The sequence below is a fragment of the Raphanus sativus genome, chromosome 4 (assembly GCF_000801105.2).
Source record: "Raphanus sativus cultivar WK10039 chromosome 4, ASM80110v3, whole genome shotgun sequence".
Classification (NCBI taxonomy): Eukaryota; Viridiplantae; Streptophyta; class Magnoliopsida; order Brassicales; family Brassicaceae; genus Raphanus; species Raphanus sativus.
In genome coordinates this window covers 6,032,324-6,052,430 of record NC_079514.1, presented here as the reverse complement: position 1 = coordinate 6,052,430, position 20,107 = coordinate 6,032,324, and the positions used below count along the sequence as shown (strand labels likewise).

Here is a 20,107-nt window from a genome sequence, read left to right as displayed (position 1 = left end):
AAGTCCTGGTTTTGCAGCTCTTTGAGGGTTTACAAGTCCGCCTCCATAGTCGAATGGATCTGCAAGCATCTTGTTTGATCCTTGAGCAAAAATAGGTTCTCCAGATGGTGTTGTCCTCCAGGCTTCCAAAATATATAGTTTAGTCGATCTGTTTATTGTAAAACAGTAATACATAAGTAAAGAACTAATTAAGCAAGAACCTGTTGTGACCAAAGCTGATCTAACTGCAGCAGGAGACCAGTTTGGGTGGAGAGACTTGAGGAGCGCTATGATTCCTGAAACAACAGGAGTCGACATAGATGTCCCTGAATAGAGTCCAAATCCATCGTGTTCGTCAGGATCAAGCGGACTCACTGCCGCAAGTATGGTCACACCAGGAGCTGCTATATCAGGCTAGTAGAGAGTAAAATGTGATCAGTAAGGTTTCAACTCGTGAAGTAAAACATAGAGACTAGAGAAGCAATGTCTTTTATTTGTAACCTTGAGAATGGCTGGTGAAACAGAGTTAGGCCCTCTAGATGAGAATGCAGCAACCTTTGTAGTTGCAGGTGGACCAGTTAATGTCGTAGCCGGGCTGATTCTCACCGTGGGCGATCTGAGGTTAGACGTGGGAATCAATGATGATGTTCGTAGAAAAAGAGATAACACTCCATAAACAGTTTATGTGTTTTTGAGATAGAGGACCTGGTGGTACATATGTATTGTAAAATGTCGGTTCCAAGCTCGTAATCTGCAAAAATGCAAGGAAAAGCATGGCATCGTTCAAGAAGATCTATAGGCTTTATGGCTAAGATGACTCCTGCTACACCTTTCCCTGCAATTGGAGACAGAGTGGTATTATCGAAAACAAGAACTGTTTTACCCTTCACATCAACATCATCATCACTGTCCAAGTCCAGGAAGGCTAAACCGGTCGAAATCTCCGGTCCAGTGTACAGAGATTCAGCCTAGTTATAGACACACCAACAAAAAACAACAAGTTAAAATAGCTCCAAACTTCAAACTATTTGCTGTTAGGTTTTGGTAAATAAACTTACAAAGAAGGTTTTGATTATTCCCAAGAGTGATCTTGGTAGGAAAAGACCGGTCAAGAGTAGTAGCAGCAACGGTCAAAAACCAAGGAGCAACATTGACAACAGTCTGAGCACCAGGCCCAGCGTTACCTGCCGAAGCAACAACCGGAATCCCTTTTTTCACCGCGTGAAAAGCCGCTATATACTCGAGCCTATCAACCTCTGAATCCTCTGGAATACTCACGCCAATAGAAACAGACAAAACATCAACACCATCATGTATAGCATCATCAAAAGCCTTCCACATATCAGCGCTTGTGCACCCTCCACCAATTACTACTTCGTTCCAACACACCTTGTATGAGGCTATCCGGGCCTTAGGAGCACCACCTCGGACCGTACCTGACAAGGGAACAAGGTAATGTCTTATTAAACCCTTACCTCCACTTATTATATTCCATTGGTTTTATGTTGGAAGTCCATTTAACTTTTAAAAGTTTTTTTGTTGGCTTGGTTTGGTCTTAACTTAACTGCTACTTATCAGTACCTCGGGCTAGACCATAGTAGCTTGCATTGGAGACGAATGAGCCTCCGGCTATCGTGGCTGTATGTGTGCCGTGACCGACTGCATCCCTGTTGGATTTGAAATCTTGGATTATGGTTCGGTTGAATTTTCCTCCCATCTCGGCTAGTAGGCCACTTACGTAGTACTTAGCTCCTATTAGCTTTTTGTTGCAATGAATTGTGGCGTTAAACTTTTCTCCTGATTCACATTTTCCTCTCCAAAGCTCAGGTATAGGTCCAAGGCCTTGATCGTTGAATACCTTTGACTCTGGCCATATTCCTTTAATTATATATACATACATACATGACGTGACAATGATATATATACGTATATATATAGAGAGAGATAGAGATAGAGAGAGAGAGAGAGACCAGTATCTATGACTCCTATGATAGCTTCACTGCCCATGTTGGTGTCATGAAGAAGACCTTTTACAGATGTCGATGAAGAGGAAGAAAAAGAAGTTGAAACTTGAGAGAGGCCAAGGTGATCCCAAGTTCTTGTGGTTTGCAGTTTCAGAATCCGGTTTGGTATAACATGGATTACTTCTGGATGCTCTGTGTTTGAAAACCAAAGTCATCATCAGTGCTCAAAGATATGAAATTTTCACAGATATGTGTGAGTATGGGTTTTGGTGAGTACCTGAGATTTTATTTGCTTGGGAAGAAGTAAGAAGTGCTGCGAAACCGGAGAATCCATGTTGATAGCTGTAGATAATCGAGTTATGTGCGTCTTCTTTGCTATATATATATAAAATGAGAGATATAAGTGAGAGAAGTAGACAAAATAAAAGACGAGAAGAGGGCCTAAGTTATGTGAAGACACATATAGAATGACGAAAGACAAAAAAAACATATGCAGTCACTGTACTACTACTGTACATAGAGTATAAACAAAACAAGTTCGGTAATATATATTAGTATTAGTAAGTACCTCTCAAGAAGTGATTCAAGCATTTCATGATGAGAAGCCGTAACGAGTTCGGGATCATCGTGTTCACTTTCGCCAAGGTAAACTATGTACACCTGAATTTTAAATTTAACATTATAAAATTTATAAAAAGCAGTGATAGTATTTAAGAGGTGTTCGAAAATATGGAAAGGTCAGTTTGCTTTACATGCCTTGCTATCATTGTCTAGGGTTTTTGCAGATGCAAGAAAACTCAGCTCCGTGTTAAGAAATAGAACCAAAGAACATGCGACCAGAAGCCCAAGTTTGTAAGTGTGTAAACTGTTCTTCTCCATTTTCTTAAGTGAGAAGTGTCTGTGTATGTGACAGAAACCTCTGAGGTTATTATATATATAGAATAATATCTCACACGTGTTTCAACTCACGGTTCATGACCCCACCACCACACCCAAGCACATTGTTGGTGGTGGAGTTTTGGTTTAAGATACAAAATCGATTTGGTTCGGTTTGAGATGAATGTCTAATTCAAAACAAAGTCACTTTGATACGATTTTTACATTGTTGGAAAAGAACAAACATTCATTATTATAACACCGAAATCTGTCCCATCATAACTTTGAATTTTTTACCTCTAAAAATTTAGTCGTTTTAGGAATTTTAGTGATTTAAACATTCAACTACTTTCAGATCAGATAGAAAATCTCCAACTAAATATTTATGTTTTTAAATTTTCAACTATTAACCATTAATACTGTTAATCTTCCATTACAAAGTCGTCATTTTAACAGAGATCCGTTAAATTGAACCACGACGTTTTACATAATCACATAAACAACATGAAATACTTACAATCAACTTATATTTTAATGATTTAAATCTCCCACTATCTTTAAATCAGATAGAAAATCCTTAATTAAAACTTTATGTTTTTAAGATTTCAACTATTAATTTTTAATGGCTTTTATCCTTCGTAAACACGAGATACTTAAAACCCCTTTTATCAATGAGATAGATAGTCACAATTCATCCCCAAATAAAAAATAAGGTTTTTCTTCATTTTCAAAAACCATCAAAAGTGAAATAAATTTAAAAAACTCAGTTATTTATAATCCTAGTTCTTTATTTCCTGTTCATTTATTTATCAAAAAGTTAATTTTAGATTTTTAAGTTATCCATTTCTTAACACTCAAAATTTTACCTAAAATTTACTTTTCTGATAAATTTTAGGTAATATTTCGAGTGTGAAGAGATGAATAACATATGTTACTTAACATTCCAAAATTCACATTTTTGATAAATAAATGAACATGAAAAAATAGAGTTAGAAACAACAAAACTTTTTGATTTATCTCATCTTTGATGGTTTATTTTTTTATTTGGGAATGAACCGTGATTGTCCATATGATAAAAGAAGTTTTAAGCATTTTGTATCGTTTTCTGTGATTAAATGAAACACTGCATTTTAATTTAATGGATCACTGTTGAGAAAAGAAAACTTTATTTATGGAAAGTTAAAGCCATTAAACATTTAATAGTTGGGGGTTTAAAAAGGTAGAATTTTAGTTGGAAGTTTTCCATCCTGTCTAAAAATACTTCAGAATTTAAATTATTAATATATATGTTGATTGTAAGCATTTAATGTCGTTATTGTGATTATATAAAACATCTCGTTTTAATTTAACGAGTCTAAAAAACGATTTTGTTAACTGAGGATTATGTCATTAACAAAATAAAATCAAATCATTTAGCTTAGTGTCAACAATATATGTTGAATTTTAATTTTAAAAAATCTTAGGTTGGTGAAATTACTTGCCCTTATCTGAGTTAACAAAAAGAGAGGATTTATGAATGAGAAGAAGAAAAAGAGAAATGTTAAAACTTAAAAGAAAGGGCGAAGTCATGATGATGCCCATGCACGGTGGTCAGTGACTCAGTGGTAGGGCAATATGTACTGTTAATGGGATGTCATATTCTTTCATGTTTCGCCGTTTCATTTCTTCAAATAATTGTACGGTAACAGTGAAAAAAATATATGTAAATTTCGTTAGCAATAAAAATGACCTCTGGCTGTAATATTCTCTCTTTTATGCCAATGGAACTTAAGAGCCTCATCGAACAAAGTATGGCAAGAAGATATATGGACGATAACAACAGCAACGATGTTTGCTTATTCAAAGGCTTGTTATTTGAGTTCTTTTCAGGCTTTGACTTTGAATGTGATGACTTGAGGTAACACAAGAATATCTAGAATCCATAGTATTTAGATTTTCTAAACTCAAAAGATTTTCTACCTCAGTCTCCCTCTCTCTCGGTGTTAAGTGTTAAGTAAAGCAAAACACATCCTCAGGACATGTCCAGATTCCAGAATCTAGAATTCACAGATAGACAAGAGCTTTCCTCAAAACTTGAAATCCTTCCTTTTCTTCCTTTCCTTATCACGCTTCCTTTTCTTCGAGTTCTGTAACCATTCCACCAAGTAAAGATAAAAAGGGTTAAAGCATTTGCATATCAATGGTATTAAACCAGTTGTATATATCCCAAGTACAATCATTACCTCGGCGACCATGTCACTGAACTCCTTTGTCTTATTGCGTAGTTTCTCCTCTTCTCTTGCCTCCCCATACCGTCCAAAAATCAAAATGTAGGTAGAGTTAACAATTTGACCCCCAAAAAAGGTAGAGTTAACAACATTAGTTTTTCAATGGCTTTTAATTCACATGTTGTAGTGGTTCGTACTACTTAATTGGCATGTAAAACATTCTCCATGGCATCCAGCTCTTCTGGCTGCAAAACTGATATTCCACACGATCTGTTTTTTGTCCTCTTAAGCAAATCAACCTGGTAACATTTACACAATTGAATAAACTAGCCGCTTGTCATCAAATGAAACAGAAAAATCGAGGATGTAATAAACGCATAATATACCAAGCGTCAGAATTAAGAAAATACCATAACTGAATGTCTATACCAAATACCGGTGATTCTCAAAACACACACAAGACTTGGACAATACAAAACTAACACGACAATTTGACCAAACAACCTCAAAAGATCAAAACACTTCTAAATTTCTAGCCTCATTTCCAACCAACCATGAAATATCAATTAAGTATTTGACAACGACATACTTAAAGTGTCTACCAATTCCTTTAGTAAACAAATCTTTAGTAAGTTAAACATAGATTGCTCACCCTTTTCCCTCCCGGCTTGTCTTGAGTACCAGTTTTAGTAACGCATGCGTGTGTGTGGTTCCCAACACTGTTCCAGTAGCAACACTCTCTCTTTTCTTCAAATACCTTCAGAGTTTTTTCTTTAAAAAAAAAAAAGGAACAGCATTGAAAACCAACCGATAAGAGCTAACAGTGAAATATCGCTTGACATAAATCAAAATTAGGTTCCCTACTTGATATAGAGGCATATCTGGTTCCTTTCTCTTCTCTGCTACTTACGAATTTCAATTGCATCCGGTGCCTCTATGCTAGTTGGAGTGCTGAGAAAGGAGAAAAACATTCAGTACTTGGATATTATATAATAACAAGCAAACAAATACGCCTCAGCGTTTAAGGCAAAACAATACCTTGACAATGTATCAACCGATTCCATGCCGTCTTCTTCTTCCTACAAATCACCCCAGTGCTTGCTCTTATCAATAGGCTCATCCTAAGATCATGATAAAATAACAACCCATTACATTTGTATCACAAATTATGACAATGTCAAAATAATTCAGCAGGTAGCTTATATGTTCTAGTTCCCATCAAATTTGTACCACAAATTATGACAATGTCGAAATAAATCAGCAGGAAGCTTATTATATGTTCTAGACTTCTAGTTTCTATCAACTTGTTTTTCACCGCACAAACTGCCCTTTATGTTGGGTTCCTTCCACGTAGAATACAGAATTTTAAAACAGAGTAAAAATGGAGGTGAAAACACTACCTCATAGTTAGACTGATCTTGCTGCTGCACGCCAAAGACATCTCCATACAATGGACGCCCAAACTACATAACACACAAATAGAAGCAACAAAAAAAAGTGTTACTGAATGGCATGGAAAAACAATTAAAAGGACAGTATAGACAAACTTATACCTCATCAACTGGAGGTTTCCCCCAGTCACCAGCATGATAAACGAAGCTAGGTCCAAGTGGGATACGTGTAAAGGCCACGTGAGCTCAAACATACTAGCTGATGGAGAAGGTTGAAGTCGAGTGTTGAACGGGCCTTGAGATAACTTGCGTGTGGGCTTCAAGAAATGGGCTTTTGTTCTGTCTATCAGCTGATGTCGAACCTTCTCTATCAGCTAGTATGTTTGAGCTCATGTGGCCTTTATCTTCTTCCTAATCAAGCAAACACGGTTTAGTTAAGATTCAAGAAATTGATAAACTTTCTCAAACAACGGTATTCAATATTTACGGATCGGTTTGGTACAATTTGATTAACTGGTAAGTTGGTTCCGGTTCATTCCGGTATGAACAAAGAAACCAGGATTTCGAGTTTGACACGAAAACTATTTAAGGCGATTTATTAATTTATAAAAATAGTAATAAATTAAAAATAAATGGTTGGAGAAAAATGCCTTCGTGTTTTCCCTTTAAAAACTCAAGGGACGAAAGGCCCAATGGTTGTATTCTCAACACAATCTCTGGATCTAGGGTTTCTACCACCTCTCGCAATTAGAACTTTGAAAGAAGAAAAAAGCCGCAAAAATACCTAATTTCACCCAATCAACAACATCAGATTCATCATTGGAGAAGACGAAGAAGAATTAGGGTTTCTTTTTCCCATCATCCGTACTTACAGATCTAAGGGACAAAAGATTAAAAACGAAAAAACAAACACTAAAGTTCCATCCTTTTTTTTTGTTTCTCTTAACCCATCATCAATCAAATTCGTTTCCTTTCCTCTTGTTATCTTGCTAAAGAACAAAGTCAGATCCAATTGAAATTAGTGTGGACTTGTTCGTCAATCAATCAATCAATCAAGCCAAGGGACCAACCAAACCCAAAAAAAAAGTAAAGATTTTGACAATGAATTTTGAGTTTTCAAGCACAATATTAGCATCATCCCTATTGATCTGTTTTAAATTTTTCTGATTCAGAAAGAGGAGAAAAAAGGGAAGTTATGTATAATAGTAACAGAGTACAAGTGTACAATGAAGATGGGGGGAGAGTTGGTGAAATGGAGATGATGTTGTACCCTCCATCAGACGATGTACAGAGGAATAAGAAGAAACAGAGGAGTTTGATGGAGCAAGTCAAGACTGGTATCAGAATTAACCGTTTCTCTCCACCTAGCGAGAGATGTGCTCCTCTCGCAGTGCTCACCACCGTTTCCTCTTGTGGACTTTGTTTCAAGCTGGAAGCTCCAGCTTCTTCTCCTCCTCAGGAGCCTCTCACTCTCCTCTACTCCTCCTGTCTCACTGACAACAAGGTACTACTATGCCCTTACTTAAGTTAAAGATTGGGACTTTGGGTCATCATTTAGCTTCCTTGTGTTGTTTAGTGTCTATGTATGTTCACTACAGATTATCCTCATTTGTAATTTTTGGGGTTTTTCTTTTGGTTATTGCAGACGGCAGTAATGTCACTGGGTGATGAAGAGCTTCATTTGGTTGCCATGTACTCTGAGAATATCAACAACGACCGTCCTTGTTTCTGGGCGTTTACGGTTGCCTCTGGGATTTATGACTCCTGTCTTGTCATGCTGAATCTTAGATGTCTGGGTATTGTCTTTGATCTTGATGAGACCCTTGTTGTGGCGAATACCACGCGGACGTTCGACGATAAGATCGAGGCGTTGCAGAGGAGGATAAGCAACGAGATGGACCCGCAGCGTATTGCGGTTATGGTGGCTGAGATGAAGCGTTATCAAGACGACAAAGTTCTGTTGAAGCAGTATGTTGAGAGTGACCTGGTTGTTGATAACGGGGAGGTGATTAAGGTGCAGTCTGAGATTGTTCCTGCCTTGTCTGATAATCATCAGCCTCTTGTTCGTCCTCTGATAAGGCTCCCAGAGAAAAATATCATCCTGACTCGCATTAATCCCATGGTATGTGCAAAGTCTAGATTGGCTCTCTCAAACTCTTTTGTGGCTGAGACTCAACTTCTATGTTTTACAACACAGGTGCGTGATACAAGTGTTCTTGTGAGGATGAGGCCTTCGTGGGAGGAGCTTCGTAGCTATTTGACAGCAAAAGGGCGCAAGCGTTTTGAGGTTTATGTTTGCACAATGGCTGAGAGAGATTACGCTTTAGAGATGTGGAGGCTTCTTGATCCAGAAGGGAATTTGATAAACGCAAATGACTTGCTCTCTCGCATTGTTTGCGTGAAAGCTGGTACTTTGTTTTTCCTTTTTTTTTAACTTTACCTGCTTATTATCTATCATGGTGTCGTTCCTTACAACCTTGTAATTAACCACCACAGGTTTTAAAAAATCATTGTTCAATGTGTTTCTCGATGCAACCTGCCATCCGAAGATGGCTTTAGTGATTGATGATCGACTGAAAGTTTGGGATGAGAAGGATCAGCCGAGAGTGTATGTGGTCCCTGCATTTGCTCCCTACTATTCTCCTCAATCCGAAGTAAGTATCTTCTACTTTGGTTCATTTTGATATTTGAAATTGCACAATCCGTCAGAAGCCATAGTCTTTGAATCTTTTAAATGAATGGTGTTACATTTATCTCATTTCCTTTTCTGTAGTCAGCTGCAACACCAATACTGTGCGTTACCAGAAACGTTGCTTGCGGTGTCAGAGGTGGATTTTTCAGGTAAGATGTAATTTTTTTTGATAATAGACGTTTGTTTCCTTGACATCTCTACTAAATCAAGGTGTGCTTCCTTAAGTACATTCTGACGGTGAAATGATATTTGAACTTGGTAACAGGGATTTTGATGATAGTCTGCTACAAAGGATCGCTCAAATATCTTACGAGAATGATGTTGACGATATTCCTTCTCCGCCTGATGTCAGCCACTACTTGGTGTCAGAGGTTAGTGGTGATTCGTGATAATGATTGCAACGGCTTGCCAGTAGCTTATTCTCTTTTCAATATAGGACGATTCCTCTGGTCTAAATGGGAACAAAGATCCACTTGGTTTTGACGGGATGGCTGATGCTGAAGTAGAGAGAAGAATGAAGGTTGGTTACATTTCCAAGCTCCATTGTTCTGTTCAATGATGAGAGTTTTAAATACACTTTTCCGTTTTTTGCAGGAGGCAATCTCTGGATCTTTAGCTGTCCTTCCAGCGGCAAATATAGATCCAAGGATAGCTGCTCCCGTTCAGTACCCCATGTCTTCTGCTTCTTCTGTTTCCGCGCCAGTTCCAGCACCAGTCGCGCAACAAGCACCACAGCCATCAGCTATGGCTTTTCCAAGTATTCAGTTTCAACAACCAACAACATCAATAGCTAAACAGTTGGTTCCTTCAGAACCAAGCTTGCAGAGTTCTCCTGCTAGAGAGGAGGGTGAGGTGCCTGAATCAGAGTTAGATCCAGATACTAGGAGGAGGCTCCTCATATTGCAACATGGACAAGATACTAGAGATGCTGCTCCAAGTGAACCTCCGTTTCCTCCGAGACCACCTCAGGTTCAAGCTCCACCTCCACATGTGCAGCCGAGAAATGGTTGGTTTCCTGTTGAGGAGGAGATGGACCCAGCTCCACTTCGTCGAACAGTCTCCAAAGAATATCCGTTGGATTCTGATAGCTTGAACAGGCCACGCCATCAATCCTTTTTTCCTAAGATTGAGAATTCTACTCAATCTGATAGGATGCCTCATGAGAATCGCAGGCTACCAAAGGAGGTACCAATGAGTTGTAATCGTCACTTTTTGTTGGTTTATGCTGTCCAGTGCTCACTGTTATATATTTTGCAGCCGCTTCGGAGAGATGAACAGTTACGGTCAAACAACAATCAACCAGGCTCTCATCCTTTCTATGGTAAGGCATCAGTGTGTTTTTTTCTTCTTGTATCATCTGGTTCTGAAGATAAATTTGCTGACTTGGGATGTGGACTCTCTAGGGGAAGAGTCATCTTGGAATCAATCTTCAAGAAACAGTGATCTTGACTTCGTTCCTGGACGAAGTGTCTCAGCAACAGAGAACCCAGCTGAAGTTCTACATCAGATTGCTATTAAATGTGGATCTAAGGTGTGTAATTATCATCATCATCATGATTAGCTCATTACATCATATTTTCATGCGCGAGTTTGATTTATATATCTTCCATGACATTGTAGGTGGACTACAAACCGGGTTTGGTTGCTAGTACAGATTTGCGGTTCTCTGTTGAGGTACTTGTACCTCTTAAACTCCTATATGTTTGCACCAAGCTTTCACTATGTTTTTAGTAAATATTGGTGGGAACCTATGCTACTATCATATGCTAATCTACATTTTTTCTTTGAAGGCTTGGTTTTCTGGTGAAAAAATTGGAGAAGGGATTGGAAAATCGAGACGAGAAGCCCTGCGCAAGGCTTCTGAAGTTTCTATCCAGAACTTAGCTGGTAAGACGTTCTGACTCATGATTTGGTCTTTTACTTAAACCTTCACATTTAGCTGGTACTTTATGATATCACATCAACAGATGGTGTAAGAACTTAAATGTGTTACAAAGCTGCGGGTCTCTTCGGCTCATAAGGGTGGGACTTTCTTGCAGATATATATGTGTCTCGTGCAAATGGGGACCCAGGTTCAAGCCACAGGGACGTTAGCCCTTTCGCTAATGGCAATATGATAATGGGAAATGCAAACGCGCTAGATAAACAGCCATTTTCAAGAGATGAAACAGCGATGCCGGTTCCTTCTAGACCTACAGATCCAAGACTAGAAGGCTCCATGAGGCCCACTGGCTCCATTACCGCGCTCAGGGAACTGGTACTTATCTCCTTTAATCTTGATACTGTTGCGTGCTCAATTGTCTCATCTTTGTAAAATAATATTTCAGTGTGCATCTGAGGGTTGGGAGATGTCTTTTCAATCTCAGCGTCCACTACAATCTGACATGGTCCACAGAGATGAGTTGCATGCTCAGGTTCGCACAACCCATATGAAGATTATGACATGTTTCTTCACGGCCATCAGTCTATTCCAGTTGGTTTACGGTATCTGAAGTTCAGACAACTCTTGATTCTCAATTTGTAATGTGTTTTCAGGTTGAAATAGATGGGCGTGTGTTAGGGGAAGGAGTTGGATCTACATGGGACGAAGCTAGAATGCAGGTAAGACCAACTAAAACCACGCCTAGGGTTTATTCTGATCTTGTTCTCCGTTTGTCTGATGTTCTTTAGTACCTTTAGGCTGCTGAGAGAGCACTGTTTAGTATGAGATCAATGCCTCCTTTGCATAGACGACAAGGATCTCCACGGTTTGTTGTTTCTATCTTTAATTGTTAATAATTGTTTTTGCATATTTATATATATAGCAATCGGTTTTGTGTTGATGTTTTAGATCGTTCGGTGGGATGTCAAACAAGCGTCTAAAGCCAAACTTTCAACGGATGCCATCTTCAGGAAGATATTCTTAAACGAAGATCAAGTTACAAAGCACATTCTGCACTAGTTCCCATTGTCTCTTGCGAAAAGCAACTACCAGCTACTACCACGACAGATTCTTTGACAAGTAAACGATGAACCAGACATGAAGAGAGTGAGAGAGAGATTCTGCTCTACGTCTCTCTTGTTGTAACATGTATGGCAAATCAAGATTTTTTGTATAAATCTATCAGAAACTCTGAGTCGAAGCAACGTCTTGGGAACACCGAATACTAATGCAGACAAGACGTAAGCATGCACTTTTGGCTTCTTCTCAGACTGTAAGTTACTTGATAGAAAAAAAACCAGTAAAGTTAGTTTGTTGTTTTTGCTGTTCTACAACACTCCCTGTTCTCACTCAGACACTAAGTTGTTGATGTTTTTTCTCTTTTTTTTTGTTCAAAACACTTGAGAAGTTGTTGATGTTATAATGTTATTTTTTACTGTGCTGTTAACTGGATTGCAAACATTATTTATGATATTATATGAGAGGGAAAAGTTACAATAACTGTTGAGTGGAATCATCAAACTGTCTTTATTTAGAAACATTAACAAAACTTTGCACAAGGGTTAATCCCAAAAGGAAACCACAAGACCAGTTTATAAGACAGAACAAGCTCAGCTTTGGACATTTACTGTCCAGAGCTTCACAGCGTTAAACCCCAAAACTTTTTTGGCTCTTAACTCAGACTTCCACTTCAGACATGGACTCACAGAAACTTGCTTCAGACTTTATATACTTATACCACTTGGCACAAACCAGGTAAACCAAGAAATCAGCTGCGGTTAGAGCAGCTAAAAGGAAGTAAAATCTGTCCAAGTGTCCTTTGTTGAGGTTCCCAGGGATCCAACCAGGCAAATCATCTTTTCTAGAGACCGTCATGACGATGGAAACTAGAAGACTGCTCACATAGTTCCCTAGCGATATCGAAGCCATGCATAGCGCGCTTGCGAAGCTCTTTAGCCCCGTTGGAGCTTGGCTGTTGAAGAACTCAAGCTGGCCAACGTACATGAACACTTCCGATGCACCTATCATCATGTACTGAGGCACTTGCCAGAATATGCTCAGTGAGCTCGAGTTTGATACCGACTCCTTGTGTTTCAGTCTGTATATCTCCACGATTCCTGCTGCTATCATCGCCATTATCGAGATCACGAGACCTATCCCCATCCTCTGAAGCTCGGTGAGACCTTTGTTGGGCTCTCTTTTGTTGAGTCTTGCGAAGAGAGGGTCGAGAAACCTCCTGTAAGCAAAGATGAAGAAGGCGACGCTGAGAATGTCGAAACTAGACATGCTTGAAGCTGGAATCTTGAAGTCTTTGATGTTTGTCTTCATCGCTGCGCCTTGCACAACAAACAGTGAAGCCATTTGGGTGAACACCACTGAGTACAAGATGGTGCAGAGCCAGATCGGTAAGAGTCTTAACACACACTTCACTTCTTCAACTTGAGTCACCGAGCAGAGCCTCCACGGATCGTAAGTAGACCCGCTCTCCACCTTCTCAGCCTCATCATCAGGTGTAACGATTGCAGCTCTATCCAAGAATCTGCATTAGACAAAGAACTTAACAGTCAAAAGATGATCATGAAGAAGATAGTTTTCATAAGACTATATAAAGCAATCATCTAATCTACCTGAAGCCTTTGGTGTGAAGAATCTTCTTGTCTCCGGTTCGTTGAGTCTCGGAATCATAGAGATTCATGTCCTCATAGTTCACATCAATCTTGGCTTTTCTTGTTGAAGCAACCAAGACTTGGCAGAACCTAGACCAAGGGCTTTCTCTAGGTTTAAAATGCCGGTACTTTGGCGTGCCAGCCAAGAAAAGTACTAAACCAGCAAAAGCAGAGGCTGCAGACGCCCAAAACCCTAGCGGCCACGCCCCTTGATCCTCAAAGTAACCCAAGACGGTGTTGGAAAAGAGCGATCCGAGGTTCAGAGCTAAGTAGAAGTAACTGAAGAACGCTATTTTCGAGTGTCCTTCAACAGAGTCGTCTGCATCAAACTGATCTGATCCAAAGGTTGCTATGTTGGGCTGATAACCACCATACCCTAACGCGATCAGATACACCGATAGATAGAAAATAACAGTCTTGACCGTCGAGTGTGGCTTACAGGGAGACTCTTCAATACCACAACCATTTGGTTCGAGCAGTAACGCACCGGTTGATAAAGATAACATCACCAATCCCTATAGCAAACAACATAAAACAGCGTTAGCGTATTGCGCAAGAAACGAACCCTAGAAATAAAACAGAGTAGTGTTGAATAAAAAGACTTACAACAACGAAACTTGCTTGAAAGATGGCACAAGTCTTGTAACGTCCCCAATAAGAGTCACTGAGGAAAGCACCAAGCAAAGAGAAGATATAAACAGTTCCTGTCCATTTACTGACATTATTAGCAGCTTCTGCATTGTCTTGTCCCATCACTCTAGTCAGAAACAGGACCAAGTTCACTCCTACACCGAAGAAGGCGAGCGTCGCTAGCCCTTGGTTCACTGTATTGATTAAGAATACGTATCTCATTATAACCTAAAACACTTTTAACAACAAGAACAAGCTTATATAAAAGACTTACCAAGAATGAGAATAGCAGTGAGCCATTTGCCGGTTTTAGCTCGGACTGCTGGATTTCCATGACGATCAACGCTTCCATCTTGAGTGCAAACCTCAAGCTGTCTTACTTTCTGATCCATCTATGTTCAAAAAGATTCCTTATCTTGATCCTAAATATTTGATTTGCAGAGAGATAGAGGAAGAGAAGCAACCTTTGAATCAAAGAAGAGACGAAAAGTAAGGAGATACAAAGAATCAAGGAAAGTGAAGAAGGAGAAAAGGAAGTGAAAAAGATAGGACTTTGTTTGTTGAGATTTGAGTTGCGATTAAAGTGTGCAGAAGAATGATATTATTTATAGAGCATATGCAGTTCGAGTGAGAAGAGATCCATTCTTTGACGGCTCTTTCTTTCTTTGGTTTTTAATTTAATAATTCTTTTAAAATATTTAAATAGGCTGCTAAATATATATGTTCGGTGGATTTTCTCAACAGAATTTTAAATCTGTTATAGTAATCTTATATTAGATTGATTAATTTTTTGAGCTAGTTAATTGTTGATAAAAGAGCAATCCTAATGACAATGCATGTAAACAAAATATTTATATAATATATGTTAATCTAATTTTATTTTCCTTGATACTTATTTTATTTACTTTTAACTAAAATACAAAATAAATATATAAAAAGAAAGAAAGAAAAACACCTGGTTAAAGGTAAGCCAAGCTTAATGTGTGGCAGTGTGCCCAGTTACACCTGGTGGGCTGCTGGAAGAGACTGAAGAGAGAAAAAAAAAACTAAAAACGTGAGCAGCAAAATAAGTATGAAAAACTATACAATAACTAAAATTTTGTGGGTTTTAGAAAATTGAAAAACAAGTGGGCAACAAGTGAAAGTAAGTGTGTTCCCCATTAAAACAGGGCAAGGTGTCTCTTTCAAGCACGCAACGCTCGTGCGTAGCTGTCTTTGATGCGACTTTCCTCACTCCTAAACATATTTAAATCCTCTTCTTAATTGGTCATTTAAATCTCTAAATTTTTTTTCATCAACTTAAATCCCTAATTTAAGTCCAATCTTTGAGACATTTTGGTACTTTCTTCTTGTTGTGTTAGATCTTTTTGTCTGTCTAACTTCCAAACATGTGATGATATCTTATTTCTTATTTAGATAGATAAATACCAACATGTTTGGTATTGATAATCAAAACTTTGATACAAATTAAGTGATTGTTGATATTTAATATATAAAGATATGAAATAAATCGAAAATCTTATTCGAATTTCTAGATTCACGGATGCTGCGATTTTCAGTTTTACATCGTATGAATTATACCCGTAGGAAGAAGAAAACTATATTCTACTAATGTCCCAAATTTTGCTCTTAACCAGCGTAACCATACGTCTTACTAAATGAGTTACTGAAAAGAGGCAATCACACATCTTTGTTAGGAACATACTGTACCTTGAATTTAGGGTTTTAAGGATCAGTTGTTGAAGTGTTGATATTCGTTGTTTAAAAACTACTTTCTCCTACAAATTTACTAAACGGTTAATAAGAAAGTTTTTTTTATATATATGCGTTGCAATATTCAATACCTTCGTTTGATAGGGGACTCAGTAAGAGTTACTATAAATTCCTAATTCCCATAAGTATTTGGAGTTTTCCTCTTTTTGTCTGTTTAATTGACAATTTTATTTAATTTGCTTATTTTGTTTTTTTCAGATGCCAGCTTATGTAGTCTGGTTGAACTTCTCTTCTCGCTAGAACTATGAGTTTTCCAGCGCCATGTGCAGATATAAGAATTTAAAAAATATTTTTATATAAACAAATTTTCAATTTTCAGTATATTATTTAAAAAGTAAAACCGTAATGTAATTTCTCTACTTTAATTTATTCAAATTTACTTTAACTTTTAATTTTATTTTATTTAAATTGTAATAATAATAATTAAAAATTTATAGAGTATTTTATTCATATTATATTTTATTCAGTTAAATTTTATGTTAAATTAGTTCTGATAAATATATACATTAATATAAATAACATATATAATTTGATAAATATAAAATATAAGTACACTTATTTTGATAATAAAAATATGATTCATAAATTGATGAAAAATTAAATTCGTAATTATTATATTATATTTATATATAATTATATTATTTTAATAGTTATAGAAAAGTTATTAGTATTACCATATTTCTTAAATCTTACCAAAATGGATACTTATAGAAAAATAATTTTTTTGAGATAAAATTTATTAGTTATTACTATATTACAAAATTTTGCCAAAATATAAATATGTATATAGAAAATAATCATTACCATATTTAAGAAATTTTACCGAAAACATAAATCTTAATATAGAAAATTTTACATGTCACAATTAGATCGATGCCATGTCATATTTATTTTAAGCCATGTCATTATTTTTTGTTGAGAGCAATTGTAGTGATGACACGTGTACAAATCATTTCTCAAATATAGTCTAGGGGATAAGTCGACTTAAGGTTAATTAGAGTAATCATGTATTTTCAGCTTAAATCAGACTAACCATATAACTGAAGCGTCACGCAAAGTACGTGGTGCATGTGTATACGATATATATATCGTAAAAGGAACCTTTAGTTGTCAACAACAAAAACTTAAATATTTAGCTGTCAAAATAATATTTCTAATATACATATATATATATATATACTACGAATTAAAATGGTTAATAGATATTGTGATGGATCAAATGAGTATTTGATTTTGTTGTTTTTCTACACTTGATCGTCAAATGTATATTAAAAATGAGTATTGCAGATGTAATTTTTTTTTTTTGTAAAAAATTGCAGATGTAATTTGGAATGCTAGTAGTATGCAAGTTATTAGATTTCGTGCAAGTTTGGACGATTAGTTTGAATTTGATGATTGGTTTGGTATGAGTCGATTTCCTGTCTCTTATATGATGTGAAAACACGGTTTTAAAGTTCCAACGCTACAACATTAGTTGAAGCTGCTAGTGGTGATAAACGGCTAATTCCTCGTTGTTGTGGCCAAGTCATTTGAGATAAGTTGCTGCTGTATTCTCACTGTCCTTCTCTCACTCATGTAGCTGGTCTGAGTATTCGCTAATAGAGACACGTTCAGGATGACTACAAGCTAACTTTCTCGAACAATGGCTACATTGAATCAATTTCAAGTAAGCCACCAATAAACAATTACTGGAGTCATATTTGCGTTTTCGTATTCCTGTGCGGTTTAGACTGAGCTTTATGGTCGTATCCGACCCTCAGACTAATCTTTTAATATACCCTTATTTTAAATACTACAACACTGAAAATCATAGGCCGCAAAATAATTATTAGTTTACATTGTAAATTCATATAAAACATCTTTCATCTTTTCGAATCATCGATTTAGTGCGATGATTGTTGATAATGTAAGCAAGTAAAACAAATTACTACAAGTTATCAGGAATAAGTTGATCAGACGAAATCTTCTAAACAAACATAACACAAGATTTGAACACGTAATAATAATTTGATTCAATTTCCGCCTGTTTTTGAGCAGGTAAATTAAAGGAAAAACTCAAAAGAAACACGCTAAGGGTTAACTAATGTGGACAATTAGGACAATAACTAACCACCAACTTATGTATAACGACAAGAATATAATATATTAATTCTTATAAGACTAACAAGTGAGGTTTATTAATTTTTAGATATACATTTTTAAGCATGCTAATTAAGCAGCCAATTTGAGGAATCAAAAGGAAACTTGAAGTATGTTTCGTTTGCAAGCTGTTCTCCAAATTCACTTTGAATATTTCTAAATTCATCCAACCAAAAAAGCTTCATGTCTACCAACGAAAACGACATTCAGAAAAATCTGAACTTTAGTAGACTGAACTTTAAAAAAGATAATTAATAGACTAATTGGTTGTGGCTAAAAAGTACTAGAAGTAAGTAATTATATGCCTAAGTTTTAAACTTAACTTTCTGAAATACTTCTAGAATTTAATATCACAAACCAATGACACGGTAGTTAATACATATCTAACCAAGTTTTTGGGATTTATATATGACTCTAGCTGACTAAAACTTTTCAAGGAAAAAATTGTATCACTAGTACAACTTAATCCACATTGAAATGTATATACTGTATAAATTATATGGCGTCATATCATATTTTTACTACCAACTACGGTTTTGGTCGATCTACTTTCTTCTAGAAAACAATTTGGCCATTAGTGATCGGTTACTACGTGGAAACTGCAAAGCCAAAAGTGGCATCTTTGACTTTGATTCCACAGCTCAAACTATGATTGCATCTGCAACTTGGCGTTTCCACTAACAGCTCTTCAAATAAGTAATAAGTGTGTGATTAGTTATTAAACCACGGAATTATGAGAAAGTGCTTTTGGTAAAATATTATAAGCGCAATCAGTTATCTATTCTGCTTTGTATATTGCTTATCAGCTTTATTATCATAACCAACCAAGGTGCTTCTACTTTGTTTACTTTTCGTAATCATTAAATAATGTTTCAACATTGTTTTGATATTTTATAGTTAAATATCACTCTCGAGTCTCGATTGTCATAGCCGATTACTGGCTGTTCTTAGATATCTATAAATTTTAATTCGATTCATTATTTACTTTTATTGGACTTGAAAAATTTAAATATCCGAAATTTTATGAAGCAAATCAAACACTAATATACTTAGGAAATAATATCTGGTATGATCCATTTTATGCATATACATATATTTAAAGAATTATTTATAAATTATATGTATATATAAATATTATATTTATATAAGTTTTATTGTATTTTTATTACTAAACTTATTAAAATTTTAAAAGTAAATAATTTTTAATAAAATATTATTATTTATATTATTTTCAAATTTTATTTATTTTTACCGATCGAATCGGATATTTAACCAAAAAAATAATCTAAAATACAGATGACTATGGATCGAATCAAATCGGATTATTAATTTTCGAAGGAAACAAATAGATAATTGATTATCCGATGCGCACCCCAAATCAATATATATCTGATAAGTAATGGCTAGAATATTTTCTAAGAACTATATCTATAAAAAAAATTGAGGTATATGATAAGAATTTATAAAAGACCACATGTTTGAAGAACTTGTCCATTAATTATAGATTATATTTTTACAAAATTTTATGCGCTAATCACATTAGAAATTAAATGCATAAACCATCTAAATGGTCATAACAAAATAAAAATAAAAATTGGAGCGTTAGCATCTAACGTTTTAACAAACAAGTAGCATAAGTTACGTTGATGGCTTTGTGTATGACCATAATTCAAATGATATAAACGTGAAAAGAAAGTCCTCACTCCTAGCCACTTGGAAATAAGATTGTATGACTCAAATGATATACGAGAGAGCGTATATCAAACGAAAACGAGGTCATTGTGATTATCAATACTAACACTATAAAATTTGAGCTTATTGTCAAATCTCGTACATTTTAATCAACATAACTAAGGGAAAAAACACTTG

At 36.2% G+C, this 20,107-nt stretch overlaps 2 protein-coding genes, 1 long non-coding RNA gene and 1 pseudogene across 4 annotated transcripts in view; 1 reads left to right on the top strand and 3 right to left on the bottom strand.

Annotated features, from left to right (window-relative positions):
* Positions 1 to 12,477, top strand: part of LOC130494557 (RNA polymerase II C-terminal domain phosphatase-like 1) — a 22,282-nt gene extending 9,805 nt beyond the window's left edge. Inside the window, exons 1-18 of one of the 2 annotated variants that reach the window (XM_018626430.2) lie at positions 7,098 to 7,503; positions 7,590 to 7,921; positions 8,063 to 8,539; positions 8,615 to 8,825; positions 8,914 to 9,071; positions 9,191 to 9,258; positions 9,375 to 9,480; positions 9,546 to 9,629; positions 9,704 to 10,294; positions 10,367 to 10,430; positions 10,513 to 10,640; positions 10,730 to 10,783; positions 10,900 to 10,996; positions 11,149 to 11,366; positions 11,437 to 11,523; positions 11,645 to 11,710; positions 11,789 to 11,856; positions 11,940 to 12,477. In XM_018626430.2, coding sequence (XP_018481932.1) covers positions 7,613 to 7,921; positions 8,063 to 8,539; positions 8,615 to 8,825; positions 8,914 to 9,071; positions 9,191 to 9,258; positions 9,375 to 9,480; positions 9,546 to 9,629; positions 9,704 to 10,294; positions 10,367 to 10,430; positions 10,513 to 10,640; positions 10,730 to 10,783; positions 10,900 to 10,996; positions 11,149 to 11,366; positions 11,437 to 11,523; positions 11,645 to 11,710; positions 11,789 to 11,856; positions 11,940 to 12,015 — 2,862 coding nt within the window. In that variant the 5' untranslated portion in view covers positions 7,098 to 7,503; positions 7,590 to 7,612 and the 3' untranslated portion in view covers positions 12,016 to 12,477. Of the gene's footprint in view, positions 1 to 7,097; positions 7,504 to 7,589; positions 7,922 to 8,062; positions 8,540 to 8,614; positions 8,826 to 8,913; positions 9,072 to 9,190; positions 9,259 to 9,374; positions 9,481 to 9,545; positions 9,630 to 9,703; positions 10,295 to 10,366; positions 10,431 to 10,512; positions 10,641 to 10,729; positions 10,784 to 10,899; positions 10,997 to 11,148; positions 11,367 to 11,436; positions 11,524 to 11,644; positions 11,711 to 11,788; positions 11,857 to 11,939 lie in introns of those variants that run through there. The other variant, XM_057009045.1, reaches the window with a different exon arrangement.
* On the bottom strand, positions 7 to 2,832 carry LOC130511674 (subtilisin-like protease SBT3.13; annotated as a pseudogene).
* Positions 4,633 to 6,534, bottom strand: LOC108852960 (uncharacterized). The gene is made up of 6 exons (XR_001949635.2): positions 6,427 to 6,534; positions 6,065 to 6,147; positions 5,891 to 5,977; positions 5,679 to 5,797; positions 5,042 to 5,325; positions 4,633 to 4,945 (listed from the first exon to the last, which is right to left on the bottom strand). It is a non-coding gene; the product is annotated as an uncharacterized LOC108852960 (long non-coding RNA).
* A 56-nt stretch (positions 12,478 to 12,533) lies between the features above and the next one.
* On the bottom strand, positions 12,534 to 14,969 carry LOC130511675 (protein NRT1/ PTR FAMILY 7.2). Its single transcript, XM_057009047.1, has 4 exons — positions 14,601 to 14,969; positions 14,303 to 14,520; positions 13,658 to 14,211; positions 12,534 to 13,569 (listed from the first exon to the last, which is right to left on the bottom strand). Exons 1-4 carry the CDS (start codon positions 14,716 to 14,718, stop codon positions 12,708 to 12,710), a joined length of 1,752 nt encoding a protein of 583 aa, XP_056865027.1. The 5' UTR covers positions 14,719 to 14,969; the 3' UTR covers positions 12,534 to 12,707.
* Positions 14,970 to 20,107: the final 5,138 nt, after the last annotated feature.